Source organism: Argentina silus (genome assembly GCF_951799395.1).
Source record: "Argentina silus genome assembly, chromosome: 6".
Classification (NCBI taxonomy): domain Eukaryota; kingdom Metazoa; phylum Chordata; class Actinopteri; order Argentiniformes; family Argentinidae; genus Argentina; species Argentina silus.
The window spans coordinates 22,050,255-22,076,853 of NC_139660.1; the positions used below are offsets into that span (position 1 = coordinate 22,050,255).

The 26,599-nt window shown below is 42.3% G+C and overlaps 3 protein-coding genes across 3 annotated transcripts; all 3 read left to right on the plus strand.

Annotated features, from left to right (window-relative positions):
- Positions 1 to 3,188: 3,188 nt before the first annotated feature.
- Positions 3,189 to 7,644, plus strand: LOC310806326 (laminin subunit alpha-3-like; the record flags this gene model as incomplete). The annotated part of the gene is made up of 9 exons (XM_083672378.1): positions 3,189 to 3,251; positions 3,474 to 3,614; positions 4,211 to 4,341; positions 4,573 to 4,704; positions 4,875 to 5,019; positions 5,821 to 5,945; positions 6,284 to 6,464; positions 6,935 to 7,084; positions 7,465 to 7,644. The coding sequence occupies exons 2-9, from the start codon at positions 3,552 to 3,554 to the stop codon at positions 7,642 to 7,644; spliced, it is 1,107 nt and encodes a 368-aa protein (XP_083528504.1). The 5' UTR covers positions 3,189 to 3,251; positions 3,474 to 3,551.
- Positions 7,645 to 8,143: 499 nt separating this feature from the next.
- Positions 8,144 to 10,043, plus strand: LOC310806081 (laminin subunit alpha-4-like). The gene is made up of 4 exons (XM_083672037.1): positions 8,144 to 8,195; positions 8,326 to 8,419; positions 8,524 to 8,643; positions 9,487 to 10,043. The coding sequence occupies exons 1-4, from the start codon at positions 8,181 to 8,183 to the stop codon at positions 9,630 to 9,632; spliced, it is 375 nt and encodes a 124-aa protein (XP_083528163.1). The 5' UTR covers positions 8,144 to 8,180; the 3' UTR covers positions 9,633 to 10,043.
- Positions 10,044 to 11,140: 1,097 nt separating this feature from the next.
- On the plus strand, positions 11,141 to 24,936 carry ttc39c (tetratricopeptide repeat domain 39C). The gene is made up of 14 exons (XM_083672008.1): positions 11,141 to 11,907; positions 12,980 to 13,028; positions 14,709 to 14,837; positions 16,485 to 16,599; positions 17,164 to 17,527; positions 18,512 to 18,680; positions 19,020 to 19,113; positions 19,241 to 19,348; positions 19,676 to 19,785; positions 19,903 to 20,026; positions 20,475 to 20,572; positions 20,810 to 20,914; positions 21,069 to 21,107; positions 22,885 to 24,936. The coding sequence occupies exons 1-14, from the start codon at positions 11,768 to 11,770 to the stop codon at positions 22,972 to 22,974; spliced, it is 1,734 nt and encodes a 577-aa protein (XP_083528134.1). The 5' UTR covers positions 11,141 to 11,767; the 3' UTR covers positions 22,975 to 24,936.
- The last annotated feature ends 1,663 nt before the right edge of the window (positions 24,937 to 26,599 follow it).

Below are 26,599 nucleotides of genomic sequence, written 5' to 3' on the forward strand. Positions count from 1 at the left end.
CAACAGTGTTTTTCGGACTCTTCTGACTCTTAACCTGTCTGTTTCTCTGCCTGTGTGTATCTTTGTCTGTGTCATATTAAGTGTCCATTTCGTGTCTCTTGGCATGTCTCCCCAGCTCTCTATGGGCTTGATATTCAATGGGAAGGGCCACGTTGAGCTCCGCCCCCCCACCAACCTGGAGGTGAAGGCCTTTACAGCCATTGACTTGCTCCTCAACCGCCACCCAACCAGCAGCTCCCCCAGCAAGGGCCGCCAGCGACGACAACACACAAACGATGACGCCAACCTCTTCATACTCTATCTTGGCAACAAGGATGTGAGTGGACCATTAGGGTATATAATACAAGTTCTCTCTGAATGGATTTGTAATAGAACTTATTGTAGAGAGTTGTGGTATCTTCAATTCTCAATGGATTCCTCCAATTAACAACTGTCTTTGTATTGCTATTGGAACTTCAGAAAAACAGTTGACCATTGCTTTGATATAGTGCACACACAGTATCTGTGTTCAATGCCATTTGTGGTTTGTCCCTTTCTCACCCAGGCATCTGGTGATTATATAGGAATGGCTGTTAGGAAGAACGTACTCCTCTGTGTGTACAAGCTGGGTGGCATCGTCCATGAGGTGGAGTCGAGCCACATAACCGAAACCGAAACCACTGATTTCGATAAAGTCCTTTTTCAAAGGTACAGCAAGAGGCATGAAATAATTGTGCACTTTATGATACAAGCATGAAACTTGGTACATTAACACTTGAAGACAGTAACATTTTAAATTTGATCCTCTCGGTTAACCTTGGTCTTTAGTTGCCCTGTCTCCACTGGATTAACTGCTTTGAGATGCATTATATTCTGCTTTTAGATGCATTATATTCTAGCTATAAGTTCATGCTCATCAAACACAAGACAACATAAAAATAATGGATTTAGGTATTTGTTCCTTCAATACGTTGCTAATATGAAGATGCCCCAGATCAGATGGAAACAATGGAACATGTTTTTAATGTTCTTTGCAGTTTTGATGTTTAAAATCTCTCTCTTTTATTTCTCCAGAGTTTATCAAGATGCTGAAGTCATTCTCATTCAGAACTTTACATCAACGACACCTGTCAGTTTCCCTACAAAGACGTACTTACCGAACACAGCAGTCAGCCTTCTCAACCTGGATCCGGACAATGTGGTCTTCTACGTGGGCGGCTATCCTGATGGCTTCACTGTAATCGCATGCCTATTTATTATCATTTGTCTTTATTATTTATATATTTTATTTACACACATAAAAAACAGTGCTGAAGAAAACTAAAAGGGAAATATACAGTCATGGCCAAAAATATTGGCACCACAAATGCAAACAAAATAAATAAACATGTGAATACCCAAGCATTTGGAATTGCAACAATTTTCTCGGAGAAGTGTTGCATTATCTGATTTTTGGCCATGACTGTACATATAGAGAAATTAATAAGTAGCAAGAGAGGCAAAAAAAATCCTGAGAAGGCTTCTGTTCTGAGAGACCTCTGCTTTAACAATAAACTGAAAAATAAGCAAATATGAACAGGTGGGGTATACTCTAATCATGATGTGTGTTTATTCATAACGCCCTTCTGCTTTCCCTCCTTAGCCTCCAGTGAAGCTGCGCTACCCTAAGTTCCATGGATCCATGATACTCTCCTCTATCAATGACAAATACATCTGTCTGTACAACTACAAGCATGCTGTCAACATAGCTAATAACCAGACATATCTAAAGGAACAAAGACCAAAATGGTGGCCAACACCTTTATTTCTTTGTTTGTTTAGCATCTGTAGATGAAAATATACACAGTGGGTTGTTCTTGGAGAAATGCTGGTGATAGTGAATTGAGGCTTTGAACATTTTGCCAACTTTATAAACTGAATTATGCCCTGTACCATGGACAGACCTGAACATTAGATACTTATAAGGATTTTCTTCAAAGCGTGAAAACGTCTCATTGAAATTCTGTCCTCTTTTTAGGGATACCCAGTCAAAACTACCAGATTATTTTCAAGGAACTGGTTACCGCATGGCAGTCATAATAAACCCTGACAAGGAAAAGAGAAGATTGTTCAAATTCCACACCAACAGCCGAGAGGAGAATGCATTCTTGTTCTACATTGGAAATGAGGTATTGATATTACTGATATCAAGTAGAATAGGATTATGTTCTCACTCACAAGTAGCAACCGTTGAATAACTAGTGTAGCACATGAATGTAGATGAATTTGGTCTAGATTTGGTTTAGATTTTTAGGAGTACAATCAACCAAGCACCAAGTATGCATGTATTGAATGTTGAACACTTACAGATGGAGTACAGTTTTTGAGATTGAATGCTTGATTTATATAAAGCTGTTCTTCTTCTTCTACTTCTTCAATATGTTGCTCCATTGACTTGCTTGTTGCTGTTGTTGTTTACCTCACAGGATTCGTACTACAGCGTTACTATGGAGAGAGGCTATCTTGTGCTGCATGGAAGACAAGGCAATCAAGTCCTCAAATCTCAGAGCCCTGGAAAAGTGTCACTCTCTGTAAGATGATATTAGTGACTTAAGTACACAGGTCACCCAGGAATGCTTAGTTTCATCCAGCATATGCAAAGTATGGGAGAATTTCCATCTCAGTATAACATTTGTCTTGATATCTAAACCCATTCTAATTTGTAAGCCGCCGTTTGGCATTCCATTTGGGTATCAATGAACCTTAAGGAATACCCCTAACCCTTCTTTCCCAGGATACTCAGTTTGCTATTGTCATGGATGACACATTTGAAGTGTACATTGGAGGAGAGCAAATCTCAATAAATTCCGGGAACGCAAACTTCAAGAATTACTACATTGGGGGCCTACCAACTAATTTGAGGGAAAGGTAACAACACAGACAATATGACATACAGTGATAGACTGGGTTAAAAAGTATTTGAATACTTAGATTGTTTACTTGAGCCTGTCTGGAGAGCCAGATGGACAGGGTTTGCACTTTTGGGAATATTCCATTGCTTTCATTATGCTCGACAAACTCAATAGAGCATGATTTCATATACTTTTTGAACCCAGGTCTGATTGGAATGTTGCTGTTTTATCGATCATCCATAACACCCCTTTTATCCATTCAGATATAACATCACAGCGCCGCCTTTGAGAGGATGCGTGGATCACGTGACCGCAGACGCTTCGTCCGTTAAGTTTAACAAGACAGTTGGTGTCAGGGTTGGATGTCTAACCACTCTATTGGTAAACAGCCTCTCACAAATGACAAATCCATTTCGGAAAGCTTAACGTGGAGGAGGAATTATGAAAGTCACACAATTAGTGTAGGCCTACTGTACTGTGTGTGTTCATTATATACATCACTACCATGTTGTTGAAGGGAAAAAAGCAAAAGCATAGTCATGGATCCATTTTCAATTTTAAATCTCACTTGCTTTAATGTTCTTGTAATATGTTTACTTTCAGGGTGTTCGTGAAGCTGCTTTCCACCCTGGTGGCTCTCTTTCAGTGGACCCACAGGATTTCTGGTCCAGCCCAGTGGCCATGGTGTCCCTTGGCTTTAGGACCACCGAGAGTCGGGGAGTTCTTCTCAGAACCAGCCAAGAGGTCAGTCCTTTTTATTTAATTTATTTATTTAATCTTTATTTATACAGGTTAGTCTCATTGAGATAAAAATCTATTTTTTAAGAGACACCTATTTCAACAGCAGCAGGGGGAACAAAGTTTCAGACAAAACAACTTACATGCACAGACAGAACATTGAACAAACGATGGACACACATACAGTACAACAGTTACATATAGAAACCCAAACATCAGAACTAAAAACAGCTGTCCTAATGACAGTTACATGTGTCCTAGTTACACACATCTGTGATATTTGCACACCTCTAGGCAGTTGGTTGAAGAACCAGGGCCTGATGCAGAGGCTGCTCTCTCTCTCTCTCTCTCTCTCTCTCTCTCTCTCTCTCTCTCTCTATTAGTCAGATATTAACCTTAAAGGAAGTGATGACACACTATGCACTCCCAGCACACGTGACATTAAACTTTGAATTCGCAAGAGTCAGATAAGTTATCAAATTTAATAAAACAGTGTAATATCAGCGTCATTTCATGTGTTGTTCATTGTCATTGTCATTGAATCATTCTCATTCATTTTTGAATTCATTCATTCAAAAACCTTCTTTTTGTTCATCTTTCAGAACCATGGATTTCAGCTCTCGCTGGTTGGTGGCTATGTGGTGTTTAATTTGAATAACAACGCCTTGAAGTCTAACGACATGTACGATGATGGAAGATGGCACTACTTAACTGCATTAAAGAATGGCACAAAGTAAGATGTTGTTTACCAAGTTATACCGTTTATATTTCTGATAAAGTGTACATTTACGTGACGCACGTCTCACTCACACACACACACACACACACACACACACACACACACACACACACACACACACACATACACACACACACACACACACACACACACACACACACACACACACACACACACACACACACACACACGCTCACACGTCACAAACCTCTGTTATTTCCCCAGATTGGAGTTGAGGGTTGATAATGATGACATCGGCCAGTTTCAGCCCTACACATACACCAAGCCCAGTGGACAGGAGTTTGTCTTAGGAGGAGAGACCTTCAGGGGCTGCCTGGCAAACCTTCACATCAGGAGGTCTGACTCAAATGCTCCTATTATAAAACACAAAAAAACCCACACGTTTCCTATATAGTTATTCCTATAAAGTGAGCTTTTTCTACAGTCAGTGTGTTGTCTTATTCATTATGTTTTCAGCTATATTTGATCAACTGTCGTTGTGGTTTCTGTCATTGTATCTGACGCAGGCCTGAGGAGAGCTTCATACCTGCAGACCTAAGCTCATTCACACAGAAGGGAGACGTGATGCTGGGTATGTGCAGTCTAGAGCGCCCTCCTCTGGCCAAGACGACGCCAGCAGCCCTTCAACAAAGACAGAGAAAACCCCAAACTGTGAGTGTTAATGTCCTAGGGTGAGAAAAAAAAATAAAAAAAACATCTCACAATATAATGCAATGTAATAGTGACTGTTCATTCTCTCTCTCTCTCTCTCTCTCTCTCTCTCTCTCTCTCTCTCTCTCTCTCTCTGTCTCTCTCTCGCTCTCTCTCTCTCTCTCTCTCTCGCTCAATATATGAATATATAAATAGTACCCATAAGGTCCTAAACAGGGTTATGTGAATTTGATTTACCATGAGCTTAACTCTGTGATAGTGATGAGAGAGAGAGAGAACAGGGGGAAAAATAGCATACACTGATGTCATGGATATCATTTGCGGTTGTGTTGCACATCAAACACAGCTGAAAAATGATTTTCCCATGACTACTATTTATGTCTAACTGTAAACCTGTTTATTCAACATCAATCTCTCATGAGAATATATTTTCTAAATGTACTGTATATACAGGAAATCTTATTCAAGATTTATTCTGCACTTTTTGTGGTTTTGCACTTAATAGCTGATGCACTGCATTGTCTAGTGTTGATTGTTTGTTTACTGTGTTTTTAAAATGACAAAAATGGCCCCTTGGGGATTAATAAAGTACTACTCCACTCTCTCTCTCTCTCTCTCTCTCTCTCTCTCTCTCTCTCTCTCTCTCTCTCTCTCTCTCTCTCTCTCTCTCTCTCTCTCTCTCTCTCCTCTTGGTGAAGAATGTATGCACAAAATGTATGAAAAATGTATGCGCTCACTGCAATGTAAGTCGCTTTGGATAAAAGCGTCAGCTAAATGGCATATATTATTATTCTTTTATAGGGAGCTCAGAATGCCGCTGTGCCTTCTGGGTGCAGACTGCCAACAGCGCAGGATGAGGCCTACCAGCTTACAGGGGCAACCAGTCTACTCAGTTACAACATCGCCCCTGAGGAACTCCGTCACAGGTAATACAGAGAACCAAATAGATACTAGTTCTTCACACTATAGAACATCACATTTAAAATGATTCTCCTAGAGTTTGGAACCAAGGAACGAGTAGTTCTTACTGTCAACCGCTCTATTAGAATAACATTTGTATTGTGCTGTATATTGAACTGTTATTTAGTCAATCAGGACATATTCTCTTCCAATAACGTCTTGGTTCTCTCGTTTTGCACTCAGACACGACTGTGTACTCTCTCTCTCTCTGTGTAATCTATCCTTCATAAAAATCAATAAAAAACAGACCAATCGTATTGTCCTGTTTCTCTATCCATCGGTGGTTGTTTCTCTGCCCTTCTAGGCTTCACTTTTCCATCCAGATCAGAACCAGGTCCTCTGACGGGCTGCTGCTCCATGTGGCAGGGAGAGGAGACGTCTCCCGCGTGGCTCTGTATATGGCCAACGGCAAGATGAAGCTCTCGCTGGGGCAGGACAGGGTCCTCCACCACAAGAAGAGGAGCAACGACGGGACATGGCACACAGTAAGCTCTCATTAAGGCTGCATCACACCCTGTAGGCAGCAGTCTGACCCTGATACTCCAGCAGTCTGACCCTATTATCAACACCAAATTTCCGGCAAACTGGACGGAGGTCACTCACTCAACCTAGATACACACAAGAGGGAATGCTGCCCTTGTTTATTTCTATCCCCATTAGCAACAGCTACTGTTCCTGGGGTCCACAATAATCTGGAGATACTGTATGAATTGATATTATGATACATTGATACAAATTTTTTTCATGGATACATGAACATAACAACATGTTATGAACAAGGCGGACTAACTTCCTGTCTGTGTGTGTGTGTGTGTGTGTGTGTGTGTGTGTGTGTGTGTGTGTGTGTGTGTGTGTGTGTGTGTGTGTGTGTGTGTGTGTGTATGTGTATGTGTGTGTGTGTGTGTGTGTGTGTGTGTGTGTGTGTGTGTGTGTGCGCGCGTGCGTGTGTGTACAGGTAGAGTTCAGTGTGGAGAAGAACACCTTCCACCTGCTCATAGATGGTTTCCGTGTGACAGATGGTCAACGTTCCCACGTCAAGGAGTTGGACCTGCAGAATCCCGTCTACCTGGGCAGTGACATGTCTCTCAGTACCTCTGGAACTCAGGTGTGCATACATACATTGTGTCCATTGTCTGTAATGTCTTCAGCAATGACAAGTGGATTAGGATCCACGGCTAATGTGGATCCTAATAAAGAAAAAAAGAATACAAAACAGGGTAGAATAGAATAGAATTTAATTATATTGTAACAGGTGGTACAATGTTGGCTAATTGTAATAACCATTCCCAACTCAATGTTATGGCTAGATGTTTCAATTTTTAACACCCTCAAGATCTCATAAAGTCATGGTTGAGTGTATTAAGGTTTGCTTGTGTCTGGTGCATATTGACAGTATATTGTGAGAGAAACAGCATCCATCAGCTGTCATCCTGGCCATACAGTAGTCCTTTGTTTGAAATGTTTGCTTATCTGCCTCTCTCATAGAGCCGATTGATTCCCAGAAAGAGCGTGATTGGCTGCATTAGCAATTTCAAGGTGAACAATGTCCTGGTTGGCCCCCCAGCCACCAATCACGGAGCCCCGCCCTGCTTCGATGGGGCCTCCGAGCCAGGGGCATACTTTGCAGGCGGCGGAGGGCATGTGGTTTTAGGTTTGAATTTTTAATGAGTTGACTTTATAGTATGATGTTATTATGGACTGGAGACATTGCCATGTATTTATTTAATCATATTTGAGATTTACCATGAGCTTAACTCTGTATATAATATCATTTAATAGTGATGCGAGAGAGAGAACAGGGGGAAAAATAGCATACACTGATGTCATGGATATCATTTGCGGTTGTGTTGCACATCAAACACAGCTGAAAAATGATGATTGATTAAAAACATTTACACATTGAATTAATAACAGTCATATGCATTGCATTATTTAGCTAGCGAATGTAAAGATGACAATACTGTCAACTGTCATGCTCTCTCAGAGGATGTATGCAGAGAGCTCACCAGTCTGGTGCTTTTGTTGAAAAGGCGAAATGTTGCTGTCAAAGTGCATACAGCATAATCTAAGAATCCTGTGTTTCAGAGAAGTTCCTCAGTGTGGGCCCCCGCTTCGAGCTGAGCTTTGAGGCGCGCCCACATGTCACGACAGGCCTTCTCTTCCACGTCAGAGGTCTTCATAGGAATATTCTGAGTGTGTTCATGAGAGACAACAAGGTGAGTAGCCAAAGTGTTTAAACGTTCCTTTTCGGGTGTCGTCAGACCGATGTGGTTGAGTCCGTTCTATGTTATGAATATAAGTGTTAAATTATGGAAAGTTGTGAAATATCTCTACTCTGAATCTCAGGTGGAAGTCCAGGTGAATGACGGTTCAGGTGACTACAGTGCATCTGTGATACCTCCTCAAACCCTGTGTGATGGAGCGTTCCATGAAATTGCAGGTACTGTACGCTCTCACAGACACAGACACAGACACAGACACAGACACAGACACTAAAAATGAATGAAAAATGTTCCTCTAATAGTCAATCTACTGTTTCCTCAGTGTCCAAACAGAATAACGTTATCCATCTGAAGGTGGACTCCCAGTCCCAGCGTGCAGTGGGGCCTCCCCGGTCTTCCTACACAATGACAAAGGATTCCCTTCACATTGGCGGCATTGATGGTAAACTCCATCGATACCCACTCATCACATCCGAAACATATACTGTATATCATCTTACAAATATTGGTAGAGCATATACACTCACCGAACACTTTATTAGGAACACTATACTGATACTGTGTAGGGCCTCCCTTTGCTCTCAAAACAGCCTAAATTCAGCCCAAAAACAGCCTAAGATGTTGGAAACATTCCTTTGAGATTCTGGTCCATGATGACATGATTGCATCACGCAATTCCTGCAGATTTTTCAGGTGCACTTTCAAGCTGTGAATCTCCCGTTCTACCACATCCCAAAGGTGTTCTATTAGATTCAGATCCGGTGACTGGGAAGGCCACTGAAGAACACTGAACTCATTGTCATGTTCATGAAACCAGTTTGAGACGACTTTTGCTTTGTGACATAGTGCATTATCGTGCTGGAAGTAGCCATTAGAAGATGGGTAAATTGTGGCCATGAAGGGATGCACATGGTCAGCAACAAAGTGTGGGCCCAAAGTGTGCCAAGAAAACATTCCCCACACCATTACACCACCTCCACCATGAGAAGGTGTACAGGTGTTCCTAATAAAGTGTTCGGTGAGTGTATTCCAAATCGTGCTGGACGTCTCTGTCAGTTCTTTACTGACTTCAACGTTGTGTTCCAATAGTCTTCCTTCTATTCCTTGCATACTTTCACCTCGCTTCCGTCTCAAAAATCTTTGGAGGAGAAGATCTCAGGGGAATAACCTTTGATCTTCTTCTTCAATGCATTTTGAGAAGAAAACATGGAGGGAGGAGGTGAGGAATTGAGGGCAAACTATTGGTCTACCCATATTTGAACCTATGCTGTTTTCCCCCACACAGGGAAATCAAAGCACAAAAAAGTCCCGGTCTCGTCATCATTCATCGGCTGCTTGAGGAATGTGAAGGCCAATGGGAAGCCAGTGGCATTTAAGGCAGCCTCCAGTGTTGTCGGCCCTGTGAATGTCAATGAATGCCCAGCAGACTGAGAGAATTAAATCAATGATTGACAACCAGTATGACCTCGTTCTCTGAAACGTTGAGTTGATTTGTCAATGACTTAGCTCTTATCAGAGCCTGCCTGTCCTCGGATAAGAGATTAAATACTGTTGATGTACTCACCTCTTTGTGCATAAAACATTTATAACACTAGGGGGTGCTGCAACGCTCTATTGAATGTGCAAGCTTTGCAAGGTCATTCACACTCAGTTGTGGTTTGAGGCAATATTTGCAAATTGTTATGGGAATTGTACACAAACATATTTTCAATGAAGCTGACTTTTATAAGTTACCTGTAATGTTTTTAATTCAAAGTAGAGCTGGCCAAAATGTCTTACCAAATGGTGCTAAAATAGTATCAACGAAAAATGTGATTTTGTTTCAAAATCACATTTTTCGTTGATCACTACATGTTCGTATGTAACAAAAAATCATGGTTGCACAAACTATAATCTACAATAAAGTGCTTAGTGACAGATGAGCAGATGATTGATGGAGGAGAGACAAACTTAAGGGGTAGCTCTTCCCAGGGTGTTGAGGCTGAGTACACTAGCTCACTGCTGTACTGAGGTTTGTTCTGCACAAAGCCAGGACCCCCTGGCTTGGCAACCATCATTTATTCATGGAGTGTGCACTAATGTGTGTCTAATGCACTGCTTCATATACTACAGACCACGGGCTGCAGAGTCCAGAGGCAGACAACGTCCCTTGGCCACCTCTCTCTCTCTCTCTCTCTCTCTCTCTCTCTCTCTCTCTCTCTCACACACACACACACACACACACACACACACACACACACACACACACACACACACACACACATCTCATACAATTGTACATAATGCACATACAACGCAAATATGGTGAAATGCTTATGTAAACACGGATCCTCCTTAGTTTGTTTACTATGTTCTCCTCCTAACCTACTTGGGGGACACACCCTTGTCACACGCCTCACTGAGCAGAACACCAGCAGGTCTCATCTTGAAATCCTGAGGGAGAGAGAGAGTCATCAGAGAGCGGGAGATACATTATGACGAGTGGCAATGGGAATGGCAAGGACATGCGCTTCATTCCATTCAACATAATGTATTCATACTATTCCGTTTTTTATTCTAGCTAAGAGGAGTTGCTCCGGTTGAAATGGGCAGAAATAAGACATTTACCAATTAATATTGTTTACAAATGGCTGTGGTGTCAAATGTAAACTATTTTGTTCTGATTAAGGTACATTAAATAGGCTTGAAATATCTTTGAAATAATTATAAATGTTTGGGGTACTTTTCTCGGTTTCTGACACTTTAGTCCAGCTGTATAGCACAATTGCTGAATATTTGATGCCTATCTCTTGACTCTGAGCCACAGAACGTGTCACCGCGATGCTGCTCGATCGTGAAGCGTGCGCTTATTGGCTGACTTGAGGTGAAAGGTTGTTTCTGTCGTCGCAGCCGCTCCGAGGGAAAGAGCATAGGGAAGGACAGGCTACCGATGAGAGGAAACGGGTAGACCGAGAAAGCTGAGCCAGCAGACGGTTCAACGGCAAGATCCTGATTTACCTCACCGGGCATCATCCTCTTTAGAACCTCCTATAGAGATGGGCTTTATTGCGTTATGACAACAACCAGTTTGACTGACGATGATTGCGTGGGACTGACAAAAAAGCAAAACAGCAAGTCTTCTAGTTATGTAATAGCAGAAGACACAGCAACGCACTGAGGCAGATGTACTCATTTTACCGATTGCAAATATGAAGACAAGCTAGCGGATTGCAAATTACCCGCAGAGGAGACGGCAGCAGGCCTCTGAATGATTTGAAGCGTAGCCTATATTCAGCAAAGAATATGTCAAGTGTGCAATTACATGAAGCTTGAATATGCGCCTGGGCTATAGGCTGTCTATCGGTGGCTGCTCTGCGTCGGCTTTTTAGAAAGCTGTTCTGCGTTTATTGCCGCTGCAGTTTTTGGCGAACAAGCGCGTCTCTCATTTAAAAGGATGTCGGCATAGTCCATGATACACGACCAATGCGGTATTATCTCAGAGGAACAAGAGTGATTTTTGGAAGCATATTTTCGCCTGTATTCAGCTGATTAATTTGAACAATTGCAGTCGGTAGCCATCATAAACAATGGCGGGCCCCGAGCAATCCCAACAGCAGGTAGAGGAAAAAGCAGAGCGCATAGATGATTCCGATCTCGCTCTCCAAGGTATCAACATGCTCCTCAACAACGGATTCAAGGAGAGCGACGAGCTTTTCAGAAAATACAGGTGAGATGTTTTTATGTTTTTTTTCTGGCGTTCGTTGTGGAATAATTTCTTAGAATGTATATTCTATAAGCACATATTAGCCTTTCAATTGCTCAGGTGATTATTTCAAAGGGCCTTGCGATTGTGTACCAACTTAGTTATTATTTCAATAACTGCGCCGACCTGTCTCCAAGGCCCAATGCAAATGTACCTCCCAGGATATCCTAATGAAAGGAAAATGATCATTTTAATAAGAAGACATATTTGATAAAACATCATGGTATACCAGTGTATTAGCTTTAAAGTGATGGTATTACTCATATGGTTTTAGAGACTCAGTCAGTAAGTCAGTAGGCTAAAGTGATTGTCCCCTTTCTAAATATTGTCCCTAAATATTGTCCAACACAGTGGCAATTTCTTCATTGTGGTAGAATACAATGGTGCCAGTCATGTTCTGATCATGGTTAGATATGTTCACTATTGTGCACCTATGGAGCGCTTAGTTTTCCTTCATTATCTGCGTGTATGCCTGTGGTTACATTAAATGTTTATCATTTGCTTTAGATTCAGCGTTGTGCCATCTATTCAAACGATTGCCCTGAAAACAGGAAATGTAATTGTAATGTATTTACTCCAGCCTCTTGCCCTGACAGTGCATGGGCAATAGTGACTGGAAAATGAAAGGGTTGAGCACTCACAGTAATCCAGCACTGTGTGTGCTAACCGGAGAAACTGCCTCTTGCAGAGCTAATTTTAGCTCACTGGTTAATCAAGCTTTTCTCCCCCCTATGGAGGCTGTGACACAAAGCAACAGACTGAATGCCCCTAGCCATCAAACTGGGAAGAAAGATGTTATTACCTGTGGTAACGATGTGTGGGAATGGATATCGCACTTCAATTAGGCCTGCAACCATTATTTTGTTTTGTACAATTTTAACTAGATTGTTAATGGTTGTTGATCATTCTTCATCCTCTCTGAGAGGAATTGACCCTAAACAATGAATGATACATTTTTAGAAATGTTTGTTATGATGCAGAATTCTGTTTCTCTTACTCAGTTTGTAACGTGTGTGTGTGTCTCTCCTCTCTCCAGGAATCACAGTCCTCTGATGAGCTTTGGGGCCAGTTTTGTCAGCTTCCTGGTAAGCTCCCTCTCAGACATACAGTAGATATCATTATGTATATAAATATATAAAGATACCACATAAAGGTTCTGAGCATATATATATGTATATCAGGAAATCAGCATGTCATTTGCCCTTTCTCTCTCTCTCTCTCTCTTTCTCTCTCTCTCTCTCTCTCTTCCATTTCTCCCTTAGCAGTGTCATAGGAGTAATGACACTAGAGATATAGATATAAACCATGAGGTTATTAAAAGCCATTGCCATAACCCCATGGTTGTCTTACTGGTGGATCCCTTTATTTCTGTCTCTAGTGACATTACTCCAATGACATCACAAATATTGAAGCCAAGGGAGAAATGGAAGAAGAGATAGATAGAGAGAGAGAGAGAGTGTGTGTGTGTGTGTGTGTGTGAGAGAGAGAGAAAGGGCACCTTCCTCATCCTAATTATATTAGTGTAAGACATTACATCATCACAAACCACACAGTGCCCTGGGCTGGGCTGAATGAGGTGTCATAACTTGACACGTGACCACATTGGTTTCATCGATTGGTATCATCGTCAGCACGTTTGTCCATTTCCTCCATCCACGTTCATCTGTTCGCATAACGGATGCATCTTCAAAACCCTTTCGCTGAAGAAGTGCAGTGGTGTGTTCGTCACCCTATTGGTCAGTTGAGAGCAAGAGAGATTTTCCACAACATGGTCACAGAACAGGCCCTTGTCACTGCCCCTCATGTCACAGTCATGGTGCACCGCGAAAGCCAGAGATGATGTCATCCTGCCCTCAGATGTAACATGGCCTAGAAGGGTGTGGGGGGGGGGGCAGGGCAATGACAACAGGACCATTAGTAACAGTAAAAGACTGCTGACATACTGTACACAAGGGACCTTTTGGTGTGTACAAGGAGGCTATGCTCCAAAAATCGGAGATGCAACCTATTTTTGTATTTCTTCTCAGTAGATGATCCATTACTTCCTCTTCATGAGTGTGGATGAGCCCCAGGCAAATCCTCAGCTCTGACAGTTTTATGGAAGGCAATGGCGGACGCCATGTTTATGCACATTCGCAATTGAAAGCCTTTTGTTTGCTGTGGAGTCAACTGGGTATTTTACCTCAGCTGGAACAAACAAATGGAACAAAAGCCAATCTTGTGAGAGACTCTGGGGGGGGGGGGGGATGCAGTGTAGCTTAGATGTGTTACACAGAATACACAGATACACACAATACAGATGTCACCGTGTCCCTCCATTTGCGCTGGCACAGAAAGGGCCCTTTGTCCTGACCTTGACCATTGTGGAACTCTCCTCCAATCCTATTACAAAAAGGTTCCTTTTTTCAGAGATGCTTTTGAGTCTTTCCAGCTCAGCATTCTTCTGAAGTAAAACTTATTCTGGTTCTGTAGAATACGCCCTGTACAATAGGTCAATTCTACCCACAGCCTATGCAACAATACATTCACTCTGTACATGCTGTACTTTGGAAGTACAGCATGTACAAAGTGAGCTTTTCTCTGGCAATGGCTTATTTAAAAAAAAAAGATATCCTCACCTCACCTGCTATTTTTGCACTAAATGTGTTTGTGGAACTCATCCTCGAGAAGTGACAGCCCCCCCCCCCCCCCCCGTCAGATGAAAAGACAACCTATGTTTTTGTTTGTTTGTGTGCGTGTGTGCGTACGTATGTGTGGTGTTCCAGAATGCCATGATGACCTTTGAGGAGGAGAAGATGCAGACGGCCTGTGACGACCTGAGGACCACAGAGAAGCTGTGTGAGAGTGACAACGCAGGTGTCATCGAGACAATCAGAAACAAGATTAAGAAGAGCGTGAGTGGAAGACTGATTTAGTGGAGGGAGTAAACAGAAATGAACTGAATGGATTTAATGGGATTAAGGCCTGGACTGGTGCCCACAGGGTTGGTTACCAGATTGGGCATACTATACATCTGTTATGTTCTGGAGAAATCTAGCAGGTGTTATGTTCCTTAAGACACGGGACATAAACTAATTCACCCACTACAGAACTGCACATTTTGTAATGAAGTAGAATTCTAGTCATACACTTTAAGTTGAATGGATAAAATCATTACAGCCTCTCATATTGAATTCATTTTATTGAAGAAGGTGATTCAGTTAGATGGAACACATTTTTAGGAGGATTAATGACCAAAAACTATGTTTTAAGTGACAAGTTATGGCTTGCTAAACGCCGCAAAAGGCATGAAATTCAAACTGATCACCACCACCACCCATAACTTCATCTATGCACTAAGAAGCACACAGCTTTGATACCTGCTGCAGTGCTACTGTAAACTTGGTCTACTGTACTTCAAACAACATGTACTCAGCACTGGGCAGGTTTCTTAGGATTCAAAGGAGCCCGGCTGATATGGCAAATGGATCAGTGACACACTAGCATGAATAGCAAGCTAGATTTCTGGTTTATCAGGCATAAATTAACGTTAGGGCACACATCGTTATCCCAGCAAAGGCACCCCTTTCAGCAATGTCATTAGATGATCTGCCAAGCTTTCACATACATACCGTATAGTCCTCTAGCCTAGGCTAAAGCTAAACTTTAGCCGTGATGATAGAGCCCATGGTGGGGCTAGCTGTGTTTTGATATTATCATTGATGAAGTAGTTCTTAGGTAAAACGAAAATAGCTGTGATCACACCCAAACCACATCGTGTTTATTAAACCTTTTCGTTTATTGACTTGATCTCAGCAAATATCGTAGTCAAGTTCTGATACAAGAAATGGCATACAAATCGGTGGTCAAATGGCTGAGAAATTAGCTAAGCTGATTTGACATTTTCAGTGGTAGGCATAACCACACCAAATATCCCAACCTTGTTCCTGTAGTTCACTGCAGGCAATCATCATTGTTACTACTTCTCCCCTGCTCTGTCTTGATTGCTTTTGGTTAGATATTATCTTATCGTTAAAGGCTGTTTGACTTTATTATCTCCCTTACAAATCAGAGCCACTGTATTCGACTTAATGATGTTGGCAACAATGATGAGGTCATGGTAAAACCGCACCAAATTTGATTAGTTCTGATTATTGCCTGAAATATAATTAAGGAATAGAATGGAGAGCTGTTTACAATGACGACGTCATTCAGAATCACCGAAGGGAGACCCCATATCATTTTTCTGGCTTGTGGTTTGCAGATCTATAGATCCTATATCTATATACCTTAATCTGTATATATTTTTAAATCATGTTATTCAATCAACCAATTTATTAGGTCTATATGACGAGGACAAAGTACAACAGAAGCATTCAGGTTCTTAGAAGCTGAGATCTGAGGCGTTGCATCAGATAAAAGCTACACAGCTGAATTTCACTAGCAAATTGAGTTTGCCTGTCTATGTAAATTGCTTGAGATAAGCGTATCTGAAAATGAATCGGAGAATGAGAATGAATGCTTGCTGGTACTCAGCGGTGTGTGTCCTGTTTCTCTCTCAGATGGACTCCCAAAGGTCAGGGGTGGTGGTCGTGGACCGCCTGCAAAGACAGATCATCGTGGCGGACTGCCAGGTCTACCTCGCTGTGCTCTCCTTCGTCAAGCAGGAGCTCTCAGGTATTTGCTGAGTCCACACACTTCATTCACTTGCTTGCTGTGGTTTATTTGATGGGATAGAGCAGTATCAGTGCTACCCTTCTCCCTACAGTACCAGACCCTTCTCCCTACAGTACCAGACCCTTCTCCCTACAGTACCAGACCCTTCTCCCTACGGTATCAGACCCTTCTCCCTACTGTACCAGACCCTTCTCCCTACAGTACCAGACCCTTCTCCCTACAGTCGGAAGTCTTCTCCCTACAGTATTAAGTATTCTTCCTATAGTAGGAACTCTTCCCAACATGCATTTAACAGCATAGGGCTGGTCTAAGCATGGCCTTTTATGCCAGTCCAATCCCATTCAAAATTGTCAAGAAAAGGGTGGAGAACGTGACGCAGGACTTGTAGCTTGACTCAACCTTTTGACTAAATGTCTTCTATACTGATTTTGGAGAATGACTACAGGTAAGAAGCATATAAGAGTAAGCAGCAGCATTGTTTTGTCCATGTTGCATCTCCTCCATTTAATTGTTCATGTATTGACAATCACGACGGCCTGCTCCTTCTCTTCTTCTCCTCAACAGCATACATCAAAGGAGGCTGGATCCTTCGCAAGGCCTGGAAGATGTACAACAAGTGCCACAGTGACATAAGCCAGCTGCAGGAGACCTGCCAGAGGCGGCCCTCCGGACACCAGGAGGCGCTCTCCTCCACTGACAACGCCAACCACAACGCTCCAGTGGAAGGTGCTGTGACCGCTGAGGCCCTGGACCGCCTCAAGGGCTCAGTCAGCTTCGGCTATGGCCTCTTCCACCTGTGCATCTCCATGGTACCACCGCACCTGCTCAAGATCATCAACCTGCTGGGTTTCCCCGGTGACCGTCACCAGGGGCTGTCCTCCCTCATGTATGCCAGCGAGAGTAAGGACATGAAGGCCCCCTTAGCTACGTGAGTAGACATATTTAGAGAGAGAGAGAGAGAGAGAGAGAGAGAGAGAGAGAGAGAGAGAGAGAGAGAGAGAGAGAGAGAGAGAGAGAGAGAGAGAGAGAGAGAGAGAGAGAGAGAGAGAGAGAGAGAGAGAGAGAGAGAGAGAGAGAGAGAGAGAGAGAGAGAGAGAGAGAGAGAGAGAGAGAGAGAGAGAGAGAGAGAGAGAGAGAGAGAGAGAGAGAGAGAGAGAGAGAGAGAGACCTTTTAGTGTTTGAATGAGGCAATGCCGGTATGACATCATCATTGATTTGATTCAGGGTGATGTGTTGTTGTGGTTTTGCATGATCAGATTTTGCTGATGAGTTCTAGCTCAGTGCTGGTTCCTGTTGTCTCATGCATGACCGTCTGTCATATCACATCCTTTCATGACATTCTAATAAACAAACGTGGGATTTGTTTGTAGTGTCTCATATTTAAAATACAATATGTCTGTGTGAAGTCACAGAGAGTTACAGACAACAGGAATATAACAAAAGCCATGTCGGGTTTTTTAATGTTACGATTGATGCCGAGTAGGCTACAATTGCATGCTGCCAGTGGCAATTGAATGTTGACTCATGACTGGTAGTTCTAAGAATAGCGCCAATCACGTCCATTGCATGCTTATTAGAATGTATTTTGGTGGAGAAAAAAGCCTCTGAGAAAGAAACCACAAGTTCATATTCATGAAATTGAGCTCAAACCTTCTCTGTATCATGCCCTTACAAAACAGCCCTTTTTTAGCTCAGGGATTTGATTGCATATATCTCGTGTAACTTTATGTCTGGGTGTCAGTTATCACTGTAGCCCTAAGGGGCTAAATAACATTGTATCGTATCGTAAGTAAGAGTGATTGTTAATAGTCTAATGTTGAATTCACAAAATTGATATTCAGCACACATTTTGTATCATCACTGAGACTAGGCCCTGAAGATTAAACACGTGTCCCTCCTCTCCTCTGCCCAGGTTGGCCCTCCTGTGGTTTCACACGGTAGTACAGCCCTTCTTCGCTCTGGATGGTTCAGACACACAGGCCGGCCTGCTGGAAGCCAAAGCCATTCTGCAGAGGAAGTCGGTGGTCTACCCCAACTCCTCTCTCTTCATGTTCTTTAAAGGAAGGGTCCAGAGGTTAGAGGTGCGTATGGTCAGGTGACAGGGGTCATATTGGGGGTGTCAATTGCTGCATCCCAATTCTCCAGCCTTCTCTGACTACCACTGATACCACTCTCCTACACAGATTTGAAAGCATAGGATTGGTGTAAGAGCCCATGCTTCCACTAATCCTATGCTTTTAAATCTGTGTAGGGGTTGAAGATGCAGAATTAGGGCGCAAAGAATGTACGACAATGTATATGGCTGCCATATTGAGCCAGATAGCAGCTGCACATCAGGACTGTACAAATTGTGAGTGACCGTGCGTTCTGTTGTTTTATCAAATGCTTATACGTGTGCTGTCTCTCTCCTCTATCTCCAGTGCCACATCAACAGTGCTCTGGTGTCCTTTCATGATGCGCTAGAGCTCGCATCAGACCAAAGGGAGATCCAGCACGTGTGTCTCTACGAAATTGGTAGGTGTCTCACGTATATAAATACGGTCTGCATATGGTCCTTACAGACATACATGTCCATTGTGAGATGATATAGGAGAATTCTTCTGCTGTTTATGGATCTATATGTTCTTGTCTGTACTTGTAGGGTGGTGCAGTATGATAGAGATGAACTTTGAGGATGCATATCAGTCATTCGAGAGGCTGAAGAACGAGTCGCGCTGGTCTCAGTGTTACTATGCCTACCTGACTGGAGGTGAGACTGGATGTTTTTATGAGGTGTGATGGACATTGAAGGAAATGCTACTCATGTTATTCGGACTCAAAATGCATTTTCCAGGAAGTAAATATACTTTAGGCTTTCTTTTGGAATATCTATGAGGCTCTTGTGTGCAAAGTAATGATATTTTGGGACGATATGAAGGGTGGACTGACGGGGTCTTTACTAGAAAATGTTTTTGGAGTCACATGCGCCTTTACGCTGGTAAGAATTTTGGAAGAAAGCTGCTATACTTGAAGTTTGCCGCAAAAAGTAAATATATGATTTATATGAATCTACTCAACATTATGTCATTCTGAACAGTATGTCAGGGAGCTGCGGGTGACCTGGATGGAGCGAATGGCGTCTTCAAAGATGTACAGAAACTGTTCAAACGAAAGAACAATCAGATTGAACAGTTTGCCCTCAAGAGGGTGGGTCATATTAAGCTGAACACAGTGATATTTGATAAATGATCATCACCATTTTGGGTGTCTCAACTCGCGCTGCACAGGCCCTCTCCCTCACTCTGCCTCTATCACGCTCTGCAGGCGGAAAGACTGAGGAAGATGTCTCCCACCAGAGAGCTGTGCATCCTGGGAGTCATTGAAGTGCTGTACCTGTGGAAAGCTCTGCCAAACTGCTCCTCCTCCAAACTGCAGCTCATGAATCAGGGTGAGAGTGACTGTTGTTGTTGTTGTTCTTCTTCTTCTTCTTTCTGAGAGCCACTACTGTTATCAGAGGGTCAGCTGGCTGTTGTTCACCATCAACCAATCCCAAATCAGCTCCTTGCCCCTACCTACAGTACCATGAGATCCTTGTATAAAGAGGATTGTACCGGTGTAATCTACAGTATGATAAACATACCTTTCCTATTAGAGGGCAATGTGGATCTACCTGTATGACATTAGTACATCACCTATACAATAATTTCCTATCTAAAGAAGTGCATAGAGGGGAGGGACCAGGGGTTGATATGGGATTGGAGATCAGGAGCAACCTGTGACTTTGACAGGTACAGTAACAGGGTATCCTTTGTCTCAATAGGGACGTAGAGCACTCTTAACAGGTTCTAACGGGTTCTCCCTGGTTGTGTGTGAAACATTGGACCCTCTTCTTCTAGTGTTACAGAGTCTGGAAGACACATCGTGCAGAGGTCTGAAGAACCTCCTCCTGGGATCCATTCACAAATGTCACGGAAACACTAAAGATGCTGTTCAGGTAGTCAAACTTGTTTTATTTGGTCTAAAATGATGACCAGAGCCTTACGGACACTTTTTGTTGTTACTGTACACTCAAGTATATGCAGTGCAATTCGTAAAAGAACACACAGTAGCAAACGATTCACTTGAGATAGCTGTTGCTCTTAATTGCCTGAGTATAAGCAGTTATTTTATGTAACCTATGGTTGTGTTGAGTTATAGTATTTGTTTGGTTCTCCTTCCCTCGCTGATCTAGTCGTTTCAACTGGCAGCTAGAGACGAATACGGTCGTCAGATTAACTCGTACGTGCAGCCATACTCCTGTTATGAGCTTGGATGTGTGCTGCTTGCCAAGCCTGAGGTGAGACATGTTTGTGTGCTGTTGTGTTATTTGTGTTGGTATTTTCTGATGTACACCATTTATGAAGCAAAGAGGATATTGGCTATTGTGCTTTGGAATAATGTTGATCATATTCCTTCTGAGTGTGCTAATTCTCTGTTCTGTTTGGCTTCAGACGGTGGGAAAGGGGAGAGCTCTACTACTTCAGGCAAAGGTACAGTGCTTAGAGTACATTGTCATGATGAAGAGTTGGTATTATTTTGGGTGTACGGAATGGCCTGGCTGTGCATATGGTAGTATCAACCTCTCAATATGTACAGTGCATTCGGACACCTTCACTTTTTCCACATTTTGTTCTGTTACAACCTTATTCTAAAATGAATTCAATTTTTTTTTCCCTCATCAATCTACACACAATACCACATAATGACGAAGCGGAAACAGGTTTTTAGAAATGTTTGCTAATTTATTAAAAATAAAAAACTGATATCACATTTAGTTTTCAGACCCTTTGCTATGACACTCGAAATTGAACTCAGGTGCATCCTGTTTCCATTGATCATCCTTGAGATGTTTCTACGACTTAATTGGAGTCCACCTGTGGTAAATTCAATTGATTGGACATGATTTGGAACGGCACACACCCGTCTATATAAGGTCCCACAGTTTACAGAGCATGTCAGAGCAAAAACCAGGCCATGAGGTTGAAGGAATTATCCGTAGACCTTCGAGACAGGATTGTGTCACCACAGATCTGGGGAAGGGTACAAAAAAATTCCTGCAGTATTGAAGGTCCCCAAGAACACAGTAGCCTCCATCATTCTTAAATGGAAGATGTTTGGAACCACCAAGACTCTTCCTAGAGCTGGCCGCCCGGCCAAACTAAGCAATAGGGGGAGAAGGGCCATCGTCAGGGAGGTGACCAAGAACCCAATGGTCACTCTGACAGAGCTCCAGAGTTCCTCTGTGGAGATGGGAGAACCTTCCAGAAGGACAACCATCTCTGAGCACTCCACCAATCAGGCCTTTATGGTAGAGTGGCCAGATGGAAGCCACTCCTCAGTAAAAAGCACATGACAGCCTACTTGGAGTTTGTCAAAAGGCACCTAAAGGACTCTCGGACCATGAGAAACAAGATTCTCTGGTCTGATGAAACCAGGATTGAACTCTTTGGCCTGAATGCCAAGCATCACGTCTGGAGGAAACCAGGCACCACCTATCACCTGGCCAATACCATTCCTACGGTGAAGCATGGTGGTGGCAGCATCATGCTGTGGGGATGTTTTTCACTGTCAGGGACTGGGAGACTAGTCAGAATTGAGGGAAAGATGAACAGAGAGGTCCTTGATGAAAACCTGCTCCGGAGCACTCAGGACCTGGTGCGAAGGTTTACTTTCCAATAGGACAACGACCCTAAGCACACAGCCAAGACTACGCAGGAGTGGCTTCGGGACTCTGAATGTCCTTGAGTGGCCCAGCCAGAGCCCAGACTTGAACCCGATCAAACATCTCTGGAGAGACCTGAAAATAGCTGTGCACCGACGCTCCCCATCCAACCTGACAGAGCTTGAGAGGATCTGCAGCGAATGGGAGAAACTGCCCAAATACAGGTGTGCCAAGCTTGTAGCGTCATACCCAAAAAGACTTGAGGCTGTAATCGCTGCCAAAGGTGCTTCAACAAAGCACTGAGTAAAGGGTCTGAATACTTACAGTATGTAAATGTGATATTTAAATTTTTTATTTTTAATAAATTAGCAAACATTTCTAAAAACCTGTTTTGGCTTTGTCATTATGGGGTATTCTGTGTAGATTGATGAGGGAAAAAATGAATTTAATCCATTTTAGAATAAGGCTGTAACATAACAAAATGTGGAAAAAGTGAAGGGGTCTAAATATTTTCCGAATGCACTGTAAGTAGCACAATTCACTCTGATGGTGGCATCTCATATTATGCCATAATTCATAATGTATCCTGTTTCTCTGCCAATTAGGAGGATTATGCAGGCTATGACTTTGAGAACAGACTTCACGTGCGTATCCATGCAGCCCTGGCCTCGCTGAAGGACGTGGTCCCGCAATGACCCTGTCCACAACTGAAGGGACGATGCCTCCGCTACCAGTGCACTTGATTGATACGGGACGCATGGCTTTCACTATAAACTGAGAGCCATTCAGAACCACAGTATGACATACTCTCGTAGACAAACTCCTATTTTTTTTCTCCTTATAGATGTTTTACACATCCAAATACAGTAAACTAACAATTTCATAGTCGATAGCGACTTTCTCTTCATTATCAAGTGTAAATGGAGGGTTTTAGCCTGTAATTTCTCCTCTCATTCTGTGAACCATAAGTACACAACAAGTAGCTTCTTTAATAGATGCACATCATTCCTGTTTTCTTAACCATAGTTAGTATAATAGTACAATAAGTAACCTGTCTTTGTGTTCTTGTCATATTCTTGGAAGACGTGCAAAAGACATTTAATTATAACCCCATATTCAAGTGATCAAGGTTTGTTGCCAAATATTTCTTTTTAGGTTTGCTTCATGTGACAATGCACTGCAAAAGATTCTTACATTTTTAGTGACTTTATTGGATTGTGCAATTTGTTTTTCATAATATTCATTAGCAGTTTCTCCTCTGATTACTCTGAAATGTGTCTTCATTTAAATTGCCCAACTTTGTTTGTCATGCTGCCAGCAAACATTTGGACCAATGCAGTGAATCATTTCCCAGCGAGGTGACAGTATTAGTTACATCACATGGGGAAAACCCCAAATAGGTAGTGGACAACAAATTCAGTGGCCAACGTCATTACCATTTTGTGCCATGCAGTGTGCAACACCAAATGTACAACGCAGTAGAAACTTGGCAGGTAGCTTGTATCCAGAATACTATGAAATTACTCCCATCCACATTAGTTTACAAAGTCAAGTAACTTGCACAGCGAATATCTTGTGACTTATTTACACCATGTCTAAATTATGTTATAGCAAAAATACTCAAATTCTTTTAATGTGAAAAACGGTGGACATTGAGATGTGCACTATGCATGCAATGGCAGGGTAATAGTGGCGCAAGGACCTGAAAACGTATTTTCTACAACTGTGTACTGTAAATCAGAGAACTTTTTTTCTGAAATACTTTTGATGACAACATCCTCATCAGGAAACAAAGCACCTTTTAAATTCATATTTACTACGGTTGGTTACAAATAACCTAATCTATTATTTGCAATACAAACTGGAACTTATTTTGATATTCAGTGTATACTGTATATGATATGATATTAATTTTAGTATGAGCAGGCTTTCCTATCTGGCCATACCGGTGACGAGTGCCAGAACCAAATACCAATCAAAATACAACATGCAGGGTACTGTATCACTATTTTTATAATCACTCTGAGGTATGGTCACCAAGCAATAAAAATCAAGCAAGAGGAGTCTGTCAAATTCTCACTGAAAGTTATATCTCTGTCACAAATGTTAAGTGTTTTCTTTTTTCATGTACAAGGTTGTGTATGAACACATTGTTTTGTCTACACTTAAGTCAATGACCTCCTGTCTCTCCTGTGATTGTGGAAAAGGATGTAAGTGGTGTGATATATAAGTGTTGACTAAGGACAACACATCTATAAGGAAAGAGAAAAGTGTCTTATAATGGCATGTAATAACATGGGTTAAATGTCATTATATGTCTACCAAAAATTGCGATATTCATTTGTCATAGAAATGTGCGTAACTGTTTTATATTAAGGTTGCCTTTATAAATGGTTTGTAAAGTTTCTTTTTTGAAGTTGTTTTTAAGTGTTATATGCGTTTCTTAATGCATTTCTAAAGTATTAATACCGGTGCAGCCAAATAACAGATAACTGTTTGTCAATCAGTCATAACCATTAAGAACCAATAATTATTAACAAATAAACCACTTATAAACCCTTTACAAAGGTAGCCGTAATATAAGGTTTTACAGAAATGTGCTAGGTCCACTTTGTTGTGTGATTGTGGATGATGTTGACATGGTTACATTGTAACAGGAGGTGGTTTTCGTGTGGTGTTATCAGAGCTCTATCTGTTCAATAAAGTATTGTCAATTAATCATGCAACTTTGAACTGTTTGTTTTATATGCTTATAGTATTGGTCTTGTTGCTTGATATAATATGAATGTAAGAAAGATATCAGTTTCTTCGTATCATATTGGGGTATTGTAGGGGTTGGTGCAACTTTTAAGTGTTTTTATCATGTACAGCTGACGCACGACGCCTTTCACGCGTGATGAGCACGCCCGTTATTGTGACGAACTGTCAGCAAAGCCTATTTGAAACATAGCCAACTATTACGGTGCATTGTGATACAAAGGTATTATAGTGTTACCGCTTGCAAATACCACATTGTGACAGATCGATTGCCTGGAATTGTAAGTTGGCGACTGGGTGAGAAAGGTGAGAACTGTTTCCTCGCAGACTAAGTGATTTGACATGCTTGCTCTTGTTAATAAGAAGAAGAAGAACATCATTTCTGCGTAGTTTCATGCAGGTTGGTTAGGCTATTGCTGACCAGCCTATATCTTTCCACCCAGGAGCGTCCTCTGCAAGCGGTATTCCCCATCAGCCGAAATGTCCTACAGGTATCCCGCTAAAGTGACTGTGCCCCCGGGTTTGAGGACGCTTTTGGAGGGCTTCAGTCGGGCTGTGGTGAAGAGACAGCCCGAGGCGATCGCAAAATTTGCTACATTTTACTTCGCTGAGCTATTATGCTTCAGGAAAGGTGCGCATCTTTGTAGAAAAAACCTTGATACGTCATGAGATATGTGGATACAAGTGTGTGGCTAATATCATGCCTTCATTGCATTGTTGTGTACAGAAAACCCAAGTCTTGGGATCAATGACCTGATCAGGGAATTCAATGCAACTAAAGGTAAGTCAGTTATATAAGAATGAGAACAAGAATAAGGCGAAGGAAGCAATTTTACGTATAAGTTAATGCGCAGGTCATAGTTGAACACAACCTACTCCTCTCACAGCTTGTGGGGAAGACATATGGTAGGAGGAAAATTATGTAAAAAAAAAAACACACCATATACCTACACAAAATCTATATCTAAATCCCTGACCTATTTCTCTTTCTCTCTTAGTGGATAAGTTTCCAACTCATGGCATCGGAGCTGTGATTGCTCCCCTTGCTGAGCTGGCCTTTCAGAATAATGGAGTGTCTACAATCTCTTCAGGTAGTCCTGAGGGCCAGCCAGGAGTTTACCCCTCAGCTTGGAATTACCAAACCTTTCCCAATATTCCTGGAGTAGAAGACCAGGATGCTGGGGAGCCCTGCGTCCACAGCCAGGACATCCTATACACAGTCACAATGTTGCCTGGCCAGTCACCAGGTCCAAACAGAGCTGCAGATGTGTCCTTTGTTGCCAGTGAATACCTCAGTGACTTCGACCTTCAGAGCCTCCTGGAGACTGCCACCTTTGACGCCTCCCTTCACCCCATCTCAGCAGAGCAATCTGAGGTCGTTGTTTTCCGTAGGAAAACCAGCACAGGCTGTATGGCGGCTGCCTGTGGCGTGGACTCCGATGCCCCTGACCTGTGCCAGCACACAGGTTCAACTCTCTTCGAGAGGGTGCCACTCAACGAGATCGATCTCCTATCCAATACTGTGCTGATCAGGACTCCCTCTGTGCCCTGTGAGTACATGAT

Bases quoted from the DNA above. Each gene is read 5' to 3' on its own strand.
- LOC310806081 (XM_083672037.1), top strand. The intron at 8,420-8,523 runs GTACTGTACGCT...CTGTTTCCTCAG, and splicing joins AGCGTTCCATGAAATTGCAG to TGTCCAAACAGAATAACGTT. The intron at 8,644-9,486 runs GTAAACTCCATC...TCCCCCACACAG, and splicing joins TCACATTGGCGGCATTGATG to GGAAATCAAAGCACAAAAAA.
- ttc39c (XM_083672008.1), top strand. From the start codon at position 11,768: ATGGCGGGCCCCGAGCAATCCCAACAGCAGGTAGAGGAAAAAGCAGAG. The intron at 20,573-20,809 runs GTAGTCAAACTT...TCGCTGATCTAG, and splicing joins ACACTAAAGATGCTGTTCAG to TCGTTTCAACTGGCAGCTAG. The intron at 21,108-22,884 runs GTACAGTGCTTA...TCTGCCAATTAG, and splicing joins CTCTACTACTTCAGGCAAAG to GAGGATTATGCAGGCTATGA.